At 45.7% G+C, this 22,430-nt stretch overlaps 1 protein-coding gene across 11 annotated transcripts in view; it reads right to left on the bottom strand.

Annotated features, from left to right (window-relative positions):
- Positions 1 to 22,430, bottom strand: part of adgrb2 (adhesion G protein-coupled receptor B2) — a 1,298,770-nt gene that overhangs the window by 304,899 nt on the left and 971,441 nt on the right. For all 11 annotated transcript variants that reach the window (XM_038801790.1, XM_038801818.1, XM_038801834.1 and 8 more), the window contains one exon: positions 16,844 to 16,970. In XM_038801790.1, coding sequence (XP_038657718.1) covers positions 16,844 to 16,970 — 127 coding nt within the window. The remainder of the gene's footprint in view (positions 1 to 16,843; positions 16,971 to 22,430) is intronic.

Raw genomic sequence — 22,430 nt, 5'->3', positions numbered from 1 at the left:
CAAGACCGGGACAATATCCAGGCTTTGGCTGACAAGTGACAAGTACTATTTGCACCACACAAGTGCCAGGCAATGACCATCCCCAATAGTATAGAATCAAACCATCACCCCTTAGCATTCAATGGTATTGCCATAACTGTCAATATCCCAATATCATTGACAAGAAACTGGACTGGAGTAGCCATATAAATAGGCTAGGAATCTGCAGTGAGTAACTTACCTCCTGACTCCCCAAGGTCTGTCCATCTACAAGACACAAGTCAGGAGTGTGATGGAATACTCTCCAGTTGCCTGGATGAGTTCAGCTCTAACCACACTAAAGAAGCTTAACACCATCCAGGACAAAGTAGTCCACTTAATTGTTGCCCCTTACACAAACATTCACTCCCTCTATCACCGCGCACCGCAGCAGCCATGTGTATCATCTACAAGATGCACTGCAGGGACTCACCAAGTCTCCTTAGGCAGCAGCTTCCAAACCAAAGACCAGTACTGTCTAGAAGGACATGGGCAGCAGATACATGGGAACACCACCACTTGCAGGTTCCCCTCCAAGTCACTCACCATCACTGACTTGGAAATATATCGCTATTCCTTCACTGGGTCATAGCACATTGGATGTACACCACATGGACTGCAACGGTTCAAGAAGGCAGCTCACCACCAACTTCTCAAGGGCAATTAAAGATGGGCAACAAATGCTGGCCTACAACTCAAAAAAATAAATATTTTTTTAAAATTTAAATGGTTAAGCAGAACAATTTTGAGAGATGGGTATGAGCATTGGAAGTTGAAACTGCCTCTGAGGCGAAAAGAGAGGTCACTCTGAGAGGAATTTAAGAATTCTCTACCTCCTGCAGTAAGAACCCATGTTGAAGACCAGAGGGTGAAGACTGCCAGGCAGCCAGCAATTATGGCTGAGGATTGAGCTAATCCATAAATTTAAACCTTCCATCACCCTCATAATTTTGAAAAGGATAGGAAATGAGGGAGTTAAAGAAAGACAGGTAGCCAAGGTAAAGAATGGATAGATGGGAATGCTCTGAGATCTTCTCCTCAGATCAGGAAGGAAGGTACTGAGCGTGAAGGTGAGATTTGGACGCCTAGATGTTACCATGCAATGTGGGATACATTCGTTCAGCATGTCAGAAGTTACATGGAAATCCTGTGGGACTTGTGGGAGTTCTTAGCGAGGATTCTTAAAAGGGAACAAAAGTGGAGTACTACAAGGGCAGACTGTAACTTTAACTGGATTTAGGAGACCTGAGGTAAACACTACTGTTGGAACAGGTGTGAGGAATGAGGTAGATGAGAGATATGCCAGGTTTGTTTCTAAGAGGAAGGTCGCCCCCTTTCCCTCAACTGATGTAGCCAAACCCATAACTCTTTTAAGGATACAGGGGCTACTCAAACTTTCTTACTGGAGAAGGATTTGGTTTTCCCTCCAGAAAGCTAAATAAAAGCTGAGATATTTGTGAAGGAGAATGGTGGAGATTACACCCCAATTCCATTGATAAAATACAATTGGAGTGTGATTTAGTGTCAGGTCCAGTAGTTGTCAGAGTGTTTAAAGAATTCCCAGTCGGAGGGGGAGACTTACTTTTGGGGAATAATTAGGCAAGAGTGAAAGTTGTAGCTTTCCCCATGATAATAGAGAGTCAAACGGAAGTCCTGCAGACAGCACATGAGATGCTAACGGTAGGGCATGTGGGAGTTAGGAAAACTCACTGGGCATTAAATGACTCAACGAAAGTAATGTTGACAGACATTAGTCACATATCAAATGACAATGGTAGTGAATATGATTTGGCTGATGCTAATGAATTTATCTCTACGGAAATGATTCCTCACAGAGATTTATAAAAGACAAAATCTAGTAGAGAACCAGATTCTGAGAACTCTTAAGACCAAAGGTAACCATAAGAAAGAGGAATCCGAATCTAATATTAATGACAGCGTTGAAGAGTTAGACGAGAATTTGGAATCTGATTTTGGTTCTGATTATGAAATAATGATAAACTGCTGTTACGAAATAGCCCATCACTAACTTATCTTGATCAAATGGCAAGTAATTCTTCCAAAGCTAGGAATAAAGACAACATACTGGAAGAAGAAAGTGACTTGGATTTTACTAAAAGTAATTTGTTAAAGCCTCTTGCAGTAAACCCATTGCCAACCACTTTGCATGCAAATATTTCCCATGCCTGCTTTGAAGGAATGTATGCCTGATAGCATGCTATCAGTTGGTCAGGATAAGGGCAGTAAGGACTGTGAAGTGATACCAAGCGAATAGCTGGTTAACCCAAATCGTTTTAAAGGTCCATAGTGGCTCGAGGTCAAGGAAGCAAACAGCAAAGGAGATGAACTAATCAGTAAACAATCCCTTTTTAAAATTAAGAGGAAGGTGGATGAAGCACCATGTGGTGGTTCTGCCACCTTATCTGTCAAAACAACCAGCAAGTTTATGGCGCCGATAACATGCCATCCTCTGATTCTGAAAGTAAAGAACAATTGAAATCTGGAAAGCACAAATTGTTTCAGTCCGTATTGCCAAATGGGGATAAGGATTGTGATTATGAAAACATTGATATGAAGTTAAGAACTGTAAAACAAAGAATGGCACACATAAAGTCTGAAGGGATTGAACCCTCAGCTGAACTTGTTGCTGAAGGTAGCCATGTGCACGCAAAGAGAGAATGTAAAGATGGAGGGATTGAAGAGTGTCTACTGGTTAAAAATGAACCCAATATTTCTCTGAGCATTGACAATACTATCTGCAGGATATCCTTGAAATTCAGTTAAATATTAATTTGACAATCAGGAAAAGTAATTGCTTTACACGAGAGATAGAAAGAATATAGTCAGAGTTGCAGGGAAACATCAGGCAGCACTCTATGAGCTACTCATGGTGTGGACATAATAAACTCCGAACCAATAAAGCCACATCCGTCTCAACTAAAACCAAGGAGATGGGCTCAGGTAGAGACTGAAATACAATGCATGTTGGACATGTTGCAGAAACAAGTGAAAGTACTATGGTCCCCAGAATGCCAAGTGGAGTTTCGGGGATTGACAGCCATGTTAGTGGACAAACCGGTTCTGGCTGCCTGGACTTTTCCAGACCATTTAAAATGGCAACAGGTGCCAGTGACCTTGGGGTAGTGGCAGTGATTACAGAAAGACTATGCAGGAATAGAAAGGCCAGAGGAGTATTTTCCAGGAAAAATCTAAACACCTGCCAAAGAAAGTATTACACCATTGAAAAGGAAGTTATAACCTTGCTACTAGCCCTGCAGCACGTTGAAGTATATGTCCATTATGACAATAAACAAAGCTTGAGTTACACAGACCACAATCCGCTTGTGTTTATAATGAAGTTTAAACCCCGGAATGGAAGTTTATTCTGTTGGATGTTTTATTATTACAACAGTTCAATGTTAAAATTATACATATTCCTAGAAAGGATAATATGATTGTGGATGTTTTGTCACGCTTTTAAGGTCTGACTAGTCACCAATGTAGAGACGGGGAAGAAAACCTGCACACTGGGGAAGGTTATGTGTTTGTGATTTGTGTCTTGCATACCTTACAGTTAAACGTCCGGCCCCAAAGTTTCACTCTTTTAAGGGTCCTTCCTGTTTATTCCCCTTTTACTTTTGCCATTTCCCCTTTTACTTTTGCCGTTACATTTTTGATTTGTGAATGATTAATGGACATGTGTCTTTGAGGCAAGTGGTCTCTGCCTTTAATTCAAGCAGAAGATTTCAACTGCAGGAGAGATCACTGTGCTAGTCTGTGCTGGTTCATACTGGAGTTGGAGACTGACCGGTACCAATGCCAGAGGTTGGCTGGGACTTGGTTTGATTGATTTTGCTGGGGGCCAATGAATTAGCCTAAAAGGCTATTTACTGCCCAGTAGTAGGTGATGATTGGATCTGTTCCCACTGGAATATTTTTCAGCGTTCCAAGGGGTGAGTTTGGTTTTAGTTTTGGTCGTGGCTTCCACAGGAAAGGACCTGTTATCCTCTCTGTGTTTCTGAACCCGCAGGAAGTCTGGATGAATCTATATACAGGCAGAATCCAGAACCGACCAACCCACTCTCCTGAAAGGATAACGAAGAACTGACCAACTCTTTCGATGGAAAGATAGAGGGCGGAATTCTCCGCAAGGCCCGACGCCGTCGTGAAACCCGGAGAGGTTCACGACGGCGTCGGAGGCCTCGCCTTGCCCCCTATTCCCCCCCCTCCCCCCCGGGGGGGCTAGGAGGGCCGTGCCGTGAATCTGCGGCTGACGGCACGACGGATGACGGCTCAAACCCGCGCATGCGCGGTTGCCGTCTTCCCCTCCGCTGCCCCGCAAGATGTGGCGGCTTGATCTTGCAGGGCGGCGGAGGGGAAAGAGTGCGTCTCTTTGAGACGCCGGCCCGACGATCCCCTCCCGAGAACGGTCGTGGTACTCATTCCCCTCTCCGCCCCCCCACAAGCCACAAACCAGGTATTGGCGCCATGTTCACGCCGGCAGCGACCAGGTGTGGTTGCCGCCGGTGTGAACCGGTCGGGAACGGCAGGCTGCTTGGCCTATCCGGGTCGGAGAATCGCGGGCCGCCGTGATTCTCCGAGCGTCGTGTCTCAAAACGCGACACGCCATTTTGGGGGTGGGGGGGGGGGGGTGGGAGAATCGCGGGGGGTGCCAGAGCGGCCCTCCCGCGATTCTCCCACCCGGCGTGGTAGCGGAGAATCGCGCCCAGAGGCTTGAAAGCAAAACCTCGAGCTGAAGGCCAGTTTGATGAGAAATAAGGGGTTGGATTCTCCAACCGCCGACGCCGAAATCAAAGCTCCCGACCAAATCAGGGCGGTGCCATTTTCGCAATGCTCTGCCCTATCAAAGCCAAATACGCCGCGCGCCATATCGACGGCCTCAGGACATTACCTGAGACCCATCCCCAATGTTCCGTACCCGACCAGCCGAGTTCCCGACAGCATTGGTCGCGAGTGGTCTCACCCGTCGGGAACTCGGTGTGGCAGCTGCGGACTCAGTCCAGCGTTGCCACAGTCCGGGGAGGGTCGATCCGCGGGCAGGAGGGGATTTTATTGGGGGCTGAGGCACGGTGGGAGGTTGGCCTGGGGCGAACGAGCAGACCAAAGGGGGGGGGCACTATTTCACGGGCCAGGTCCGTGAGCGGCCTCCGCCATGTAGCATGGCGCAGCCTCTGCAGGCCGCCGCCATGCGCACACCTGGCATTCTCCGGGCTGTATCGGCAGTGAGAGCTGGGTGCTCTACGCTGCCAGCATGCTAGCCCCCAGCAAAACGGGGAATTGGTGGTCGTTTTATGCCATTTTTTCTGGTGTAAAATGCCACCGTTCCCACGCCGGCATGGGGGCATAGCCCCAGAATCAGAGAATCCAGCCCAAGGTGTTTCTCCAGAAAGCCTGCTGCCTGTTAGTACTGCATTTTGAAATGACCCCGAATGAATGAATGACTCTACAAAGAAGACTGTTGCTGGCTGTTATCCAGAGCATCTAGTCTGTAAACTTGTTGTGGAGAAAGTGTGCTAAAGAACCACCATCGAAAGCAAAAGCTCTTATTTCTTGACTTTCATCCTTATTATTTTGGATTCCTCATCTTCTGTGTTTGTCTATCTTGTATTTGTGGGTCGAGGGTGGGACAGTTAAAGGGGTAGTAGGTATTTGCTTGTTGTTATCCAGTTGTGTTTACTGCAATTCTGTTTAAACTTATCAACCTGGTGACTGTAATTATTGGACAGCCAAGGGCCAAGGTCTTAGGTATTTTTATAAGAATTATTGGTTAATTCACTTAATTTGTGACTCCAGACGAGTGGGACTGCAACTGTCGCGCACTTGCGCAGGGTTTTGTAACAGACTAAATCTGGAGTATTGTGTACAGTATTAGCCTCCTCAGTTGAGGAAAGATGTAAACGCATTAGAAACAGTTTAGAGAAGGTTTACCAGATCAATACTAGGAATAGGAGGGTTGTCCAATGAGCAAAGGTTGGAGAGGTTAGGTTTGTATCCGCTAGAGTTTAGAAGACTAAGAGGCAACTTTAAGATCCTGAGGGGTATTGGCATGGTGAATGTTCACTCTTGGTGGAAAATAGAGAACGAGCGGTAGAATTTAACACTGACCGTGCAGGCAGCCAACCTGGAAAATGGTTAAATCACAGGTGATGACATCGGCGGGCATCCTGATGTCATCGTGCACATGCGCAATATCTTGGCCGGTGGGTGCATCTGCAGATTTGCAGCGTTCCCGCTGTCAGTAATGGAGGTATTAAGGGGGATTAAATCTCCAATTGAGTACGGTTTAATATTGCCCATGTGATTTTGAGCTGTTGCACAGGCAACACTGGAAGGCGGACCGACTGAATTTAATCATTTTGCAATCTAGGGTGGGATAAAAGGACCCTGCTGAAAACACTATCTGAGGAGTTATGCATTTGTAGGGGTGAGGTGGTATTCTGGAGTTTTGAAACAGTGTTTTCTGTGTGGGTGACCCTTCGGTTTAATCACCACTAGTCAGTTCTCCCCCTCAAAGGGGATAGCAGCCTATGGTTATCTGGGACGATGGTGACTTTACCTTACCTTTTGCACAAAGCTGTGTCAAACTGGTCACTGATGCCCTGTTCAGACGAATGAGAAGATTCATCCATTTCAGGATGGACCAAGCCAGCCAGGCTGAGCGAGGGAACCATTGCAGGGCTCTCCCGCATCCAGGGTGTCATTAATTGAACCCATGTAGCCATCAAGGCACCAGTTGGCCAGCTGGGTGCCTTTATGAACAGGAAGAGCTTTCACTCGATGAATGCTGAGATAGTCTGTAACCACATGGCCCAGGTTCTGCAGGTGTGTGCAAGGTACTTCAAGAACACATACGATGCATACGTTCTTTGTCACTTGCAGGTGCCCAGGCTCTTCGTTGCTCCAGCTTGCCTTGATGGGTGATTGATTGGCAATCTCAGTCTCACCTGCTGAAAGGTTCGCTGATGACAGACAAGGATAGAAGCTGAGTAAAGATACAACCATTGCTATTATCCAAAAGGATGGTGGTGGGCATTGGGGTGCAGAAGCTAAGGTTTAGATGCAGCAAACAATCCGGGGGCAGCCTGTAGTACATGCCTGAGCGAGTGTCGCTCACAGTGGTCTGCTGCATTCTCAATCTGCTCTCTCCAGTGTTGAACATCTTGAACAGGCCACTGCTGCAGTACTTACCTCAGATATGGACACCAATGAGGGCTCAGATGCTGGCAGCCAGAGGGTGAGGATGACGAGGGTGCAATTCGGTCCCTTCAGTGGGACAGAGACACCAGGGACAACCTAATTCAGTCGGTCTTTAGATAGGCTGGCATGGCCTGCCATCCCACATCATCAATGGGCACTATCCTAATCTCAAAAACATAACACTCATCCATTCCATGAGCCCATATCCTTCCAAATAAGGTTTTAAACCTTGAGCGTTTCTGAACCCATAATGATAATTCTTTCACCAATGCAGTACACAGAACTTTTCTGGCTTGAGGCAATCGGTCACTTCAGATGATAAAATCAAGATTAAACAAATTAATGCAATTCCATTAACACAGTTCTTTAAATGAAAAGAAAGCAATATCACCCAGTGCGGACCCCTTTTTGTGACTAGCGTATCATGAGTTTCCGTTTGCGGGTGCTATGCCTAGGTATCCGCATCCCCCCCCCCCCCCCCCCCCCCCCCCCCCCCCCGCAAACAGTGGCATGAGAGGCAGCTTGCTGATCATTTTGTCCTGCTGGTGCAGAATACCTTGGCGGTCGTCCTCTGGTAACCGGGGCTTGAGTAGGCACTGCTGGGATGGTTCTTTCAGCAACATTGCTGGGGAACCCCTGTGCCGCGGACTTTCAGAGTGGAACAGAGACTGGCAGAGATGGACGAGCTGCTGCCCTTGTCTGGGGCACCATTGGAGGAGTCCACAGAGACGAAAGCCACCTCGTCCAGCGTTCAAAGCTGAGTCCTCACCTCCTTGCTCACCAATGGAGGAATTTCAACCATCGGTGATATTAGTTGCCGCCTCCTTATCCCAGACATTAACCATGCAAGGACTCCTCTATGACAGAGACCATGGCACGCAAAGCCTTGGAGATCTCTGCCAAATCTCTCCAGGCATCCAACATTTGCAACTTTATGGTCGACTCCAGAGGCTCTTTATCTTCCTCGGACTTAACATGGTCCTTGTCTCCAGCAGTCATCCAAATGTTGGCATTCTGGGAATTCCCTGCCTCTACCATCTTCCCCAGTGAAAGTGATCTGCCCTCACTGTTGTGCCCTAACATCACACTCAACATGGTCACGGCCACAGTCGGCCAGTATCTGCATTGGTGTTAGGTGCAGAGATATAGTGTGCCATGGGTGTCAAGGGAGGGCCGTCAGCCTCTTAGCTGGCTCTGGTGGACAGATTATCTGAGGGATGAAAAAAAAGGGTAAGATTCATGACACATATCACACAGATTAAAATCTCAGCACATGTTGGCCATCGCGATCGTCCTCAGTTGCATTCTCAGTTGCAACCAGCGGGTAAATGAGGATGTTCTGATGGACAAAACCCTCTTCCATCACTTTCAGCTCGCATCTGTCACGCTTCATCCCAATGGACTCTTATCTTCCTCGGAGGTGCCAGGCAGGTCTCTGCGACCTGACAATCTGCTGGCTTGTACGTCCAAAGCTCCCAACTCATATCCGCTGAGGATAGATAGGTTTTGCACGCCACCCCAGTGGCAGATTGTTCCCAATTGTTGTGGCTTTGTTTCTCCTGCAAATTAGGAGATCTCCTGGAGTGCTGAAACTTTCACCACCAACACCATACCTTGATGCCCTCCAACTCAAAACACCCCCGAGAGGTTTGAGAACATTACCATTTGGACATTTGAAAGTTTGATGCACCAAAAGCTAATGATGCATCTTTCCAACCTTGGAATGCATTGGCATATGTGTGCTCTGATACTACCTGAAACCCACACACCTATTAGCAACCATAATTGCGCAACCTCCTTAGATGATTTTCTAAGGTGCGACTTTATTAATTGTGCCAATGCAAATCAGGATGCAAAGCCCATGTGTTATATGAAAAGACAAATTAATGTTTAAATCCTTCAAAACTTCAAAAGCATTTGAATACTAAGCATGGAGAAACCTCTTGATTTTTTCAACTGATACAGTGAGAACTTAAATCGTCAGCTGAAGTTCTTAGCAGAAATGTAACATTGAATAACAAAGCAAGTGAGACCGTGAGAAACAAGCAGGCTCACCTGTCACATTAAAGGTAAGCGGTAATGGTGGGTTGCGAGGTTCAGACGGCGTGTTCGCGAAGGTCGGCCAGCATGAGTCGCGAATGCCAGCCAGAGTGGGTCCCAAAGGATGTCCGGTTGGTAAAAATGGGTCTCGGGCATGAAAGTTTGAAAAATACTGGGTTACGTGGGTTGACCATAATAAAATTGCGTCTTTGTGTTTAAAGATGTGCACGTTAGGTGGGGTCACGGGGGTAGAGTGGGTGTATGGGCCAAGGTATGGTGCTCTATCGGAAGATCGGTGAAGACTATCGGAAGGTCGGTGCAGATTCGAAAGGTGTGGCTAGTTCTGGAGCACTACTGCGAGAATGTTGTCAGGGCCCATAGCTTTTGCAGTATCCAGTGCTTTCAGCCGTTTTCAAATATCATGTGGAGCAAATGGAATTGGCATCTGTGATTCTCTGTATCACAGGAGGAGGCTGAGATGGTTCATTCACTCGACACTTGTGGCTGAAATTGGTTGCAAATGCACCCCCACTGAGGATTGGATATTTGTGTGGAGCATTCAACTCCAGTTAGTTACTTAATTGGCCAACTCCATTCATAACTAGATTGGGCAGGACTGCAGAGATTTAAAAATGTGAAATTTTGTTCTGCCAGTCTTTCAGCTTATAGGTGAAAGTTTAAATCTCTTTCAAAAGGCAATGAAGATCATCACAAAATTTTCGCATTTTGTAGGATTTTGAATCCACATACTGACATGTATTTATACATACAAGATTTCCTCGTGACTTTTGCTGTATTATTATAATATAGGTACACCTATTGCTGTGGCTTTACTCGAAATAAATCATTTGGGCGTGATTCTCTGGAAAATTTCTAAGTGTGCTAGTGAGCAGGAATTACTGCGAGCCTCCCGGTGCTCGGTCCAGAGAGGCCGGTAACACCATTCAATGTTAATTGGTCCATTTAACGAGGCCTCACGGGCTACTCGCCGTAAATGACCGCTTGCCAGCTGATTCGCCGAGACCATGCTTGCCAACACCCCGCTACATTTGCTCAGTCAACCCCGCATATGGCTGACGATGCCGCCTCTGTGTCTCCTCAGGAAAAGCTCTCCCACAATCGCCAGGAGAGGGTCCAGACTGGCGGATATTTGCCGGACCTCACCTCCTTCGAGGAGTCTGCTCAGGAAGTGACTGGGTGGCTGAGAACAGGGTGGTCACCCACACAGAGGCTGGTGAATGCCACAGAGGTGAGGAACCACCGGGCTCCACCTGGATGACCTGTAAAACAAGAGTTGTTATTGCTTTACTGACTGACCCATCCCTCCCACTGAGCACATGTTCATTCTCCCGCAGGTCCTCCAGCCGATGGCATCAGCCCATTGTGGAGGCACCCTCTCCTGACTCTCAGGAGAACACCTCGGATGAGAGCTCCCAGGATGCAACTGTTATAGACGCGGCACGGCTGTCATCCGCACCCTCCACCAGCGCAGATAGACACACACCTCGGTGTGACATGTTAGTGGACAGGCTTCTGGGGCACAATCTGGTCAGCACCACACTACCAACGATGCACATCAGATGGAGGCAAGAACCCCCAGATGAGTCAGCAGTCAGAGGGCTGCTGGATCCCAGGACCCAGCTGGGTCCCAGCCTGATGCTGAGCCTGTGGTACAAAGATACCCAGAGCTGATTGAGACGATAGGGTGGCGACAGGGTTTCAGAAGGAGATGTCAGCATCACTCCAGTAGATGCACAGCCACTTGGAGGAGTCCCAGAGGCTATGGATGCAGGAGATGGTGCCGGCAATGCGTGGCACCGACGCCAACACTGCTCGGGTGACGACTGCAGTGGAGAGCCTGGTATACAATGCTGGCACCATTAGTGAAGGTGTCCAAGGTGTGGCGCAGTCGCTGACGGCCATGGCTGAGGGTCTCGGCAGAATGTCCGAATCGCTGGGGGATGTGACCCAGTACCAGGCTGACTTGATGAGGTTCTGCAGGACATATCCCGCTCTCAGATGGGCATGATCAGGATGCTGAGGAGCTTATCCGAGTTGCAGGTTGTCACTGAGCAGCATTGCCAAGGGCATCGACATGATGGTACAGACATTGGGTAACTGCCAGTGCTGGCAGAGCCAGATGATGTAGGGGGCAGTCAGGGTTCGAACCAGCTGTCTCTCCGTCCCAAGGTGAATCCAGGGCCCTGTGGGCCTATGGGACAATGAGTGCCAACCTGGACTCGTTCCATGGAGTGCGGGTTGTGGTCACCAGTTCCCCCAAGTTTCACCCGTCTGATGAGGCCATGTCTCGAAGTCAGCACACGCGACGGGGTGGCACAGCTGTGCATGTGCCGTTGACAAGTGCACCAGGGACTGCCGGCCTAAGAGCCCCAGTGGATGCCCGCAAGGGAAATCGAAGGCTATGGGATGAGGTAGGCAGCTGGCTGCCTGCACATCAAATGTGCATCCATGGGCAACGCCTAGACGTAGTGGTAGAGGTAGCAGGGCAAAGCACATTGATGACCACTGAGGGCACAGCAGGAAGGGGGTTCTGTAGAGGGTGGGGAGGGAGGTGGTAGGAGGCACCATCAGAAGAGTGGAGAATTGGAAACACATTAAACACACGTGTGCACAACCAGTATGATGCGTCTGCCACTTTCTTCCACAATGCGGTCTGACTTCCGATCCCTTGGCCCATCTTTCCAGGCATCTCCCCGACTCCCCGACCCACCCACCCTCCTGCCATGGACATGTCCACGGAGCTGTGACCTACCCCTGGGTGTTCATATGTTGGTTGTTGTGTGTGTGATGTTGCCTTCCGCAGTGTTCAAGCACAGTGTCCAGACATCCAGTGTGATTTGGATGCTAGGGCGGCACGGTGGTGCAGCATGTAGCACTGCTGCCTGCAGTGTTGAGGACCTGGCTTCAATCCCAGTCAGGGGTCATGGTCTGTGCAGAGTTTGCACATTCTCCTTGTGATTGCATGGGTTTCACCCCCACAATCCAAAGATGTGTAGGTTAGGTGGATTGGTCACATTAAATTGCCCTTAATTGGAAAAAATAACTGGGCACTCTAAATTTAAAAAAAGCGGGGGGGGGGGGGGGGGGGGGGGGGGTGATTGTAATGCTAGGCAATGACTCCTACATGCCACATGGACCGCCCACCCACGGGAATCCACTTGGGATGTGTGAAGTGCTCACTTAATCACAACTGCCGATTCCCTATTAGCAATAGCCTTCTGACGCACGGCCAGAGGCCTTGGCAGTCGATGGGGTTTATGGGTGGGGCAGACGGGCAGGGACAAGGGTTTCCCCCAGAATGGGTAAACGATCCGGGGTTAGCATGGTGGTGCCGCGAGCGGTTGCCCCCACAGTGCCTCTCCTCCATCCTCCCATGGCGGCCACCCCTTCAGAGGGTCCCCACCCCAGCGAGCACAGAGGCAGCAATCCAAGCGCCCCCAGCTCTTTGCCTGTGAGCAAAGATGGCTACTCACCTCCTCGGCTCCCCACAGAAGTCTTTCCGTCAGGTTCGCATTTTTCAAAAGGAGTACTAATCAGAATAGATAGTTTCTGGTCATGTGGAAAGAGATTATAAAGTAGATTTTTTTGATTTTCAGATCTTCGATAAACAAGGGAGTCAGGAGGTAACATGGCAAAGTGGAGTTGAGACCACAACGAGATCAGCCATGATTATTGAATGGTGGAACAAGTTTGAAGAGCTGAACAGTCTACGCCTGCTCTTAAGTTCTATGTTTATATTTGATGATGGATCAGATTTAACTACTGGTGTTGCTTTGGCAAGGAATATTTGCCTTGTGTCTAAATTCAGTGAGAGAAAGAAATTGAAATGTATTTTGTATCATTTGAGAAAATTGCTACAAGGTTACAGTAGCCACAAGAAATTTGGACGATCATATTAAGCTTTTTGGTAAGTCAATTATTTGAGGTTTATTTGTCTTTTAGATGAATAGTATGCAGTTTTGACACAGTTAAGACTGCTGTGCTTAATGTATGTGAGCTGGTTCCAGAAGCTTGCAAACAAAAATTTAGTATCTTGAGTAAGAGACAAAAATTTAGCAGCTTGAGGAAGAGACAAAATCAAACTTTGGTGGAATGAGTTGATAATGAACAGGATACTAATGACTATGAGGGCAATAGCAGAAGTGAAATGGTACAGGGGATAGGAATGATTTAAGGGGATAAGCATGTTATTATTGTCAAATGACAGTACAAGTAAAAGCAGACTCCTGGAATTGCAGACCCAAACCAATGGCTTGTGACAATGCTGAATCAGTCAGTGGTGCTGGTGAAAAACTGATTCCATCTAATGTATTTACAGTGGTTGCAAAACAGGACTTACGAAATTACTTGAGTTTTGTATCTGAGTATAAAGTAGCTTCATTTTTGTCTGGTAAAGAAGTTCGGCTCAAAACTTGATGTTAGCAAAATTCCTGAACTTTTTGCCAGATAGTTCACTGAGAAACAAATGTACTGTACAGGTCATTGATGAACTTGTTTGCCTACAGAATTATGTAGTGAATTTAAACTGTACTTTTGTCAATGTGTCTGTCATTGTAGGAGTGTTGTAAAAATTGCCCGTTAATTATGTGATTTCATAATAGGGAATATACTTGCAGATAAGGTGATATTATTTCCTGGGATCGGAGACAAATCTACTGAAACTGACAATGTACTCAAAGAATTAGGGACTCTTTGTAATCCTGTTCTAGAAAGTGCTGTTTCAACTAAAGATATGTCCAGAGAATCAAAAGCTCAGGCTTCTGAGAGTAAAGACTGAATCAGTTGTGTCATCTTTTCGTCAAGGATATAGAAACAAAATTAACTATAATCACATAAGAAAGGAAAAACTAAACCATTTGAAGGAAGAACTTAAATAATTTCTGTAAATGAACTTTAAATCATAATTGTTACATGTGTTTGATTTATTGTGGTTAAAAATCGTGAAACGGGAGGATTGACTGCTTAATAAACAATGTTACAGCATGGGCGGAGCATGATAATCGTAATTTATGCTGTAAATTATTTGCAAATTGTTAAAGTTTTAGACTGTTACAAGTTGTTATATTTTGGACAATGTTTATGAAAACTCACTGCGATGGTTATGACTTTTCATTCTTTATGCGGGGAGGCAGGGAATGTTGCAATTGTGAGGTTTATAAGATTATTATGTTTTCGGACTGTGTCTTTAAAATTTAGGCTAAAAGAAAGGGGTTGTGTGACCTGCTCTGCAGTCTGCCTGACAGTAAGCATGGGTGGTTTAGTTATTTGAGATCAACGGTAGGCTTAGATTGTTTCACTGAGAAGAAGGTGCAAGGTATTTACGTTTGGAGATAATGGTAATAGTCTCTGGATTTTCAAACAGTACACTGTGAATCTCCAAAGTCCCAGAAAAGTGTTGAGAAAGTTTGGTCGTAAACAGTTGTGCTTTAACCTGGCCACATACTTTTCACATGAAACGCAGTTAGGCCAGGAATAACACAAATAAAATGTCTACTATATAAGGTTAATGTGTTTCCCATTGCTATGGGAAAGAATATGAAGGAAGCCATTTCTGAAATCAGGTTACAGGCTCCTGCTACAGTGAGTATGACAGGCAGGTCAGCAGAGAGGTCAGGCTGCTTGACTTTGTGAGCTACCATGGCTGGATGCAGGAGGGCAACAGTCTCCAGTCAAAGAGACACATCCTGCAGCATTCTACATATTCCAAAAGGTATGGAAGAAAAGGTCTGGAAGGCAGGAGGAAGAAGAATCATTGAAACATGTTTTACTGCTTAGTGGTGGTTTTAAGAAACTCTGAAAAATGAGGAAAGTGAAAGAATATGATCAAAGAATGTTACTACTTGGTGAATTGAGAATCAACTGGAAGCTGGGAGCCACTGTGCCAAAAGGACTGTAATCCTGTGGAAACTGCATTGAGTGATGAGTATAAAGGAGAAATGCTCCTTTCTAGGGTCAAAAGTATCAATTGCCTACAAGGAATGAAAATAGTGTTTGGTGAATAGTATTTTTTAGTCAATTGTTACAGAAGAAGTTTTAAACCATAAACTCATTCTGGAAGTTTGACTCTCTTTTTACAAGTTATTGACCTCTATGGAGATTGTAACAATATGTTTAGTTTCAGGATAATTTTCTTTTCCCTCTTTAATTTTCTGTTCCCTCTTTGAGTAAGGATTGAATTATCTTTCCTACCACTGATGGTAAATTAATTGGCATATAATTTAGTGGACTCGTTCTGTGTTTGCATATATTGGAATCATATGAGCTGCCGGCAATTCACTGCCGCTATTCTCTTTTCTAATGAATTTACATAGCGAAACCTTTTTTTATCTTGGATGTTTTTCTATCTTGTTTTGTTCTCATCTTCCAAAGTCATGTTGCCATGTTAGTCTCCAGAGTAAATAATTGGGTAAAGTGTATTTAATATGTCTATCATTTCACTAATATTATCTGTGAATTTATCACGTGGTCACATGGTGGTCCTATTATTCTGATTTTTCTTTTGTTCTTCAAGGGCTTGCAGAATATTTTACTTATTTCATATTTCTTGATAATTTAATGTTATAGTATCGCTTTGCCTACCCAAATATTTTTGATTTATTTCCTAATCTTTTCATATTTTCTTTTGCTATCCTCTTCTTTTTTATCTCTGCACAAAATAAGCATTAAGAATAAACCTAAAGCACAGCAATAAATCCTATTTTATCTACCTCTTCACCAGCCATGGTCAAATCTATCATAGAAAATCCCAAAGGCCACAGATCTGGATGAAGTACATAATCACTACAGACAGTTTCCACAAGGCCATACTTAAAATTCTTCAAGTTAAATTTATGCACCCATTTTAGGTTGCTCAAAGTACCATTGTTCATTCAAATAAGGAATAGACCCAATTTGTTACATGCTTAGGTTCACCGGTTTAACTGTGCTACCGGGATTACTTCAAACTGAAACAAATTATTCATAAATTACTGATCAGCAACTTTCTGTTAAAGTCATAACATAAAAACATCTGACTCAAGAATATCACCGTTCAGAAGTATTTTAGATGGTATTATTTTATTTTTTACGAAGTCACCGGCATTTTCTTTGCAAGTTAAAACATTTGATTTGTACGTGAATGCCACAAGCCTCGCAGCTCGCCTCAGGCAATCAATAACACACTAAAGGTGTGAAGGTTCATGGTCAACTGGGGTTAGAACGTAGTGTGCTACCAGCAACGTGCCAAACATTTCCAATTTCATAACAACCTTTATTGATCACTGTTGAGAAAAAAACTTAATTCCGTGTAACCATGTTGCACAAAATATCTTAATCCGTGATTTTAAAAAAATGATCAAGCTATGTACATAACATGTAATGCGGTGTTTTTGTGCAAAACACCCTTGGTAAAATTAATTAAATATTAGTTATTTTCCCAGATATTATTAGAAGACACATCAGCTAAATCTCACTGCAATCTCTGAAACCTATGAGACAATATGAATTCCAAAACAGCCTGTAGGTGTGATATGCAATCAGGCATTTTATTTTTTGTTACAATACTCACCGAATCTCTCGGTTTCTGGGCTAAGATGGCGAAAGTGGCCAGTTGATTACAAAGACATATAGTGTGTGCTGCTTGTGTTTTCACTGTTTCACAGCTCTGAGGGTTCCAGCTCCCTGGACCAGAGTCCCTATGATAAAAGAGACAGGGAGGGAGAGACAGAAACATAACATCAGACTGCAGCCTGCTTTCATTCTGCTTAAGCTTAAATGAGTGACCACCTATGATAAAGAGAAGACAACGGGCAAACACATAAACACACTGTAGTTAAGTGTTGTTCTATTAATCAAGAGCAGACATGACCCCCACACTCCGCGTCACAACGGAGGGACCGCGCATACGCTACCATAAGGCAAAAGCTCTTTAATGAAAACATTTTTTAAAAGATCCTTTCAGACCATGTTTAGTCTGATGATCGTTGTCTTTTTCTCTTCAGTTGCCCACCTCTGTCACTTCTCGCAACAACTTCTTTCCCACGTTAGCCGGCACTCGTTTAATGCTCAGCGGCGAGCTGCCAAAGCCACTATCGCTTCTAGTCATCTCCTATCTGGGCTATGGATCGTGCCGCTAGATCAATTCTCTCCCCTCCCGCTTGCAAATGTCTTTGCAAATGGCCTAGATTCTGGCGCCGCTCGCGCTGCATTGAACCAAGTGCTCATGAACTGAAAGATCAGCAGCGGCGCCGAGGTTGGGGGATTGAATCGAGCCGGGACTACCGTGCAAACAATCACTGTTTCAATGACGAGAGGTTTTCCAATATCAACCCCGAGTGTCTGACACATGCTGGCGTTTTCTAAACGCGACACGTATTGATTCGGTAATAATAAAATCTGCTGGATTTTAATTTAGCCCTTTTGGAAAACAACCGATTGCAAAGGATCGAACACCCTTCCTTCATTTAATCAGAATGATTGAAACATTGCATGTCAGGAGAAAGACCACAATGAACTTCCAGGTCAAAAAAATCCCCTGACCTTTTGTGGTTCAAAGTAACAAACCCCGCAAATGTCGGGAGGGCCAAATAATTGATGATGGTTCAAAAAAATGTCGACCCTGTTTTAACAGAGGTTCCCAGCTCTTCCCACTGAGTTGGAACGGACACAGCGGGAAAGCTGAGATGGAAAATGGAACCGCTTATCCAACACAACCAGGCGCCCTTTACAACTGCTGGATCCCGCTTTTCAACCTTTCAGAATTGTCCGAGAACATTCCTGGGACATTGGTGGGAGTAATACGGGCGAATAAAGTATTAGAGTCAATACCAGAAAGGAACAGAAAGTGCTGGGGAAGCTCACCAGGTCTGGCAGTAACTGACATGTACTATTTGAAGATTTCCAATTGGACTGGAAAGGTACGCTGGAATTCTCCAGTCCTTGCCGTTAATTTTCCCTGCCAGCAGCGCACTCCCGCCCGCGGGTTTCCCGGACGTGTGGGATGGTTACAATGGGAAATCCCATTGACAAGTGTGGCGGGAAGATAGAATTGCGCCGCAAACGGCGTGTGGCTGAGAAGCAGCCTGCTCATTAACTCTGGGCGGGATTCTGTGATCCTGAGGCTAAGTGTTGACGCCGTTGAATTTCCGGACGGCGTCAACATGACCTCAGGATCAGCAATTCTGCCCCTACAGGGGGCCAACATGGCACTGGAGCGACCTTCACTACTCCAGCTACTGATCCCAGCGTCAACTGGGCGTGCGGGGTCAACACGCGCACGCCTTCTCCGCACCGGCCCCGACGCAACATGGCGTAGGGTTACAGGGGTCGGCGCGGAAGAGAAGATGCCCCCAGCACGAGATCTGACCAGCCGATTGGTGGGCCCCGATCGCGGGTCAGGCCACAACGAAGGACCCCCCCCCCCCCACCCCACAGGCCACCCCCGGACCCTTCACGCCGAGGTCCCGCCGGCTGAGAGCAGGTTAGAACGGTGCCGGCGTGATTCTGGTTTTTTGCTGCGGCCGCTCGGCCCAACTGAGGCCGAGAATCGGCGGGGGGGGGGGGGGGGGGGGGGGCGCGTATAGAGCGGTCCCCCACTGGCGTCACGCCGGTCGCGGCGATTCTCCGGCCTGACTGAGAGAATCCCGCCCTGTGCTCCTCTCTCCACAGATGCTGTCAGACCTGCTGCGTTTTTACAGAACTTTCTGTTTTTATTTCAGATCTCCAGCATCTGCTGTATTTTACTTCCACAAAAAAGAACATTTTTTTTGACATTTATAAAAGTATTAGAGATGGGAAAAAGCTTGCTTGACTGGGTGATTGTGTGATTTGACTTCTAGAAATACAAAATCAGAGCTGTTAACATTATCACCAAAGCACTGACAAATTGCCGAAACAAATACCAATGAATTATTGAGTAAAATCAATCCCATCTCCCCGCCCACTCTTTTCAATTACCAAAACTGAGTTGTCAATACTCATACAGCTGGTTCAAACTGACTGTGATTCATGCCCCAGTTCAGACTTCAACATTTTATGGGTAACACCCCACAAGTGAGCACCGTTTCATCAGGGATCCTGCTCTTCTCATTAGACTTAAGCCCAGTTATTATGTTAAGAATGTGGTTAGTCTATCACTGCCAAGTTATCGAGTAATCGGAACATCAAATTCCAGCATCCGCAAATGTGCAATTAAACACAGATCTGGAAGTTACTGTTCAAGTTGTCCCAAGCTTCAAATTTGAGTATGCTGGTATTAAAATAAAGAGCATTGCATTGTTGTATTCAGCCATTAGTTACCCACTGAACCTGCCAGAAAAATTTAGGGTTTGTGCATTAAGGTAAGTGAATTTCTCACAATGGGGTGTATTCATTACAGCAAACAGCCTCTCTGACACTGAGAAGTTACTAACTGGGATGAAAGGAGGGACTGCGTTCCTTCAAATTTTCATGATGATTGCAAATTTTTCAAAATGTTGTTCAATTTGTTTTTATTTTTTAATCCCTCTCTCTTATTCCGTTATGTGGAGATGCCAGCGTTGGACTGGGGTGAGCACAGAAAGAAGTCTTAGAATGCCAGATTAAAGTCAACCCGTCCACAACATGTGCCAGGCTCAGCCTGATACAGTTAAGGTTGTTCACCGGACTCACATGACAGTGGCCCGGATGAGCAGGTTCTTTGGTGTAGCAGATAGGTGTGCAAGGTGTACGGGAGGACCAGCGAACCATGTCCACATGTTCTGACATGCCCAAAGCTGAGGGGATTCTGGCAGAAGTTTGCAGCTGTCATGTCCACGGTGTTGAAAACAAGGGTGGCACCGAGTCCAGAGGTGGCGATTTTCGGAGTGTCGGAAGATCCGGGAATCCAGGAGGAGAAAGAGGCAGACGTTCTGACCTTTGCTTCCCTGGTAGCCTGGAGACGGATATTATTAGCTTGGAGGGACCCAAAGCCCCTGAAGTCGGAGACCTGTCTATCGGACATGGCTAGCTTTCTCTGTTTGGAGAAAATCAAGTTCGCCTTGAGAGGGTCGATGTTAGGGTTCCTCTGAAGGTGGCAACCGTTCGTCGACTTCTTTGCGGAAAATTAATCGTCAGCAGAAGGGGGGGGGGGGTTAGCTTAGTTTAGTGTAGGGGGTTAATAAAAGTGGGACCTGTGAGGGAGGAAAACGGCTTTTGCACTATATATAAATTCATGTACAGTTTATTTTGTTATTGTTGTAAAACCAAAAATACCTCAATAAAATGTTTATTAAATTAAAAAAAAAGAAAAAGAGGCACTGCCCCCAGCACATAAATGGCTGAACACTTTTCTGATCACTTGATGGGGCTACCCGTCCAGTTGGAAACAAACTACAAACCCCTCATAACACTCCTCAGTTCCATGGAGATTGATAAGATTCCTATTTGTATTCAACAATATCACCTCAGGTTGATGCAGTACCAATAAACAACCGTCCATATTCCAGATAAGTCACAAACGAGGCTGATGCTCTTTCCAGATCCAAGTCGACCATGCTGTTGCCCTTAATTCTACATTAGTGTCAGTAGTGGAAATATTTTCCTTGCCATCATCCTGCTCATATAAGCCACAAACCTACAGAGTGGTCAATGTGATCATCAAGAGGATGCTGAATACATTAAATTTCAGCAGTTCTGTCTCCAGAGAAGATTCAAATACAATACTGATTGACTTATCCACAATTACTATGAGTAACAAGCCCACTTGACCATTGTGGACAACCTTCCAGTTTATGACCATAATTTAAAACTTCCACATGCCATGCAACAAATATTCTTCACAGCCTCCACAGAAGTCCCTAAGGTCTAGCTAAATGCCTATAATCTCTATGGTGGCCTAGTATCACACAAGTGGTCTAGGATTTTATGCTACCTTGTCACACATGTCACATCCACAGAGGATTAGGAGGGAATTCCAGGATTTTGACCCAGCAAAAGTGAAGGTATATTTCCAAATCAGGCTGGTGAGTGGCTTAATGGCTTTGAGGTGGTTGTTTCCTCATGAACCTGCTTCCCTTGTCCCTCTAGATGGTAGAGGTCGTGAATTTGGAAGGTGCTCACAAAGGAGCCTTGGTAAATTTCTGCAGTACATCTTGCAGATGACAACACGGCTGCCACTGTGTGCTGATGGTGAAGGCAGTGAATGTTTATGGAAGGGGTGCCAATCAAGCAGGATGCTTTGTTCTGGATGGTGTCAAGTTTCCTGAATGTTGTTCGAGCTGCACTCATCCAGGCAAGAGGAGAGTAGTCCATCATACTCCTGACTTGTGCCTTGTGTACGGTAGACAGGTTTTGGGGAATCAGGAGGTGAGTTATGGACGCAAGATTTCTGACTGCTCTTGTAGCCACAGCTTTTATATGACTAGTCCAGCTTAGTTTCTGGCCAATCGTAACCCACAAGATGTTGATGGTGGGGGACGCCGTGCTGGTATGCCATGGGGTGATGTTTAGATTCTCTCTATTGTAGATGGTTATGAGAATTTGCTACTCTCAGTCCGGATGAAAGGATCAATTGAACACCAAGTCACTTCAACATATGTTTATTCACGGCCGGGGCTACACCACTGTGCTTCGGGGAGCACCGCAGCAAGCCAATATTAGTACATTTGACAGTAGCTTATATACAATATGACACTGTCCCTTTTCTGAGGACGGCCCCCTTAGAGGCCGAAATTAGGGACATATTCTGTTGCTCTCAGCTTAATTATTATTATCTCTGGAATGAGGAACCCATTTCAGCTGCGTCCTGTTATTGCAAATTGACCAGTGCAAAAGCAGAAGCGATTCATCTCAAAAGTCACGTACACATTTTACACAAAGCTTTGACATTCCATTTTCCATCAAGTTCTGATTCTATCTTGAGCCAAACTCTCAGTTATGCCTAGCACTTGTGTGGCAGGAATGTTATTGATCACTTGTCAGCCCAAACCTGGATACTGTCCAGGTCTTACTGCATTTAGACATGGACTGTGTTATGTATTCCGTCTGGCTTGCCATACTTTGCAAGTCAGTTCATGGCAGGATCCATGCTTTATTAGTTTAACTGCAACAGCTATAATTAACTGTTACAATGTTAATCACCTCTTGTGACTATTTGTGTACCGATTGATCTTAAAAGGTTCCAGGACCAAAAACTCAAC

Source organism: Scyliorhinus canicula, chromosome 1 (assembly GCF_902713615.1).
Source record: "Scyliorhinus canicula chromosome 1, sScyCan1.1, whole genome shotgun sequence".
Taxonomy (NCBI): Eukaryota; Metazoa; Chordata; class Chondrichthyes; order Carcharhiniformes; family Scyliorhinidae; genus Scyliorhinus; species Scyliorhinus canicula.
The sequence above is the reverse complement of the archived record's forward strand: the minus strand, read 5'-3'. Positions and strand labels throughout refer to the sequence as shown.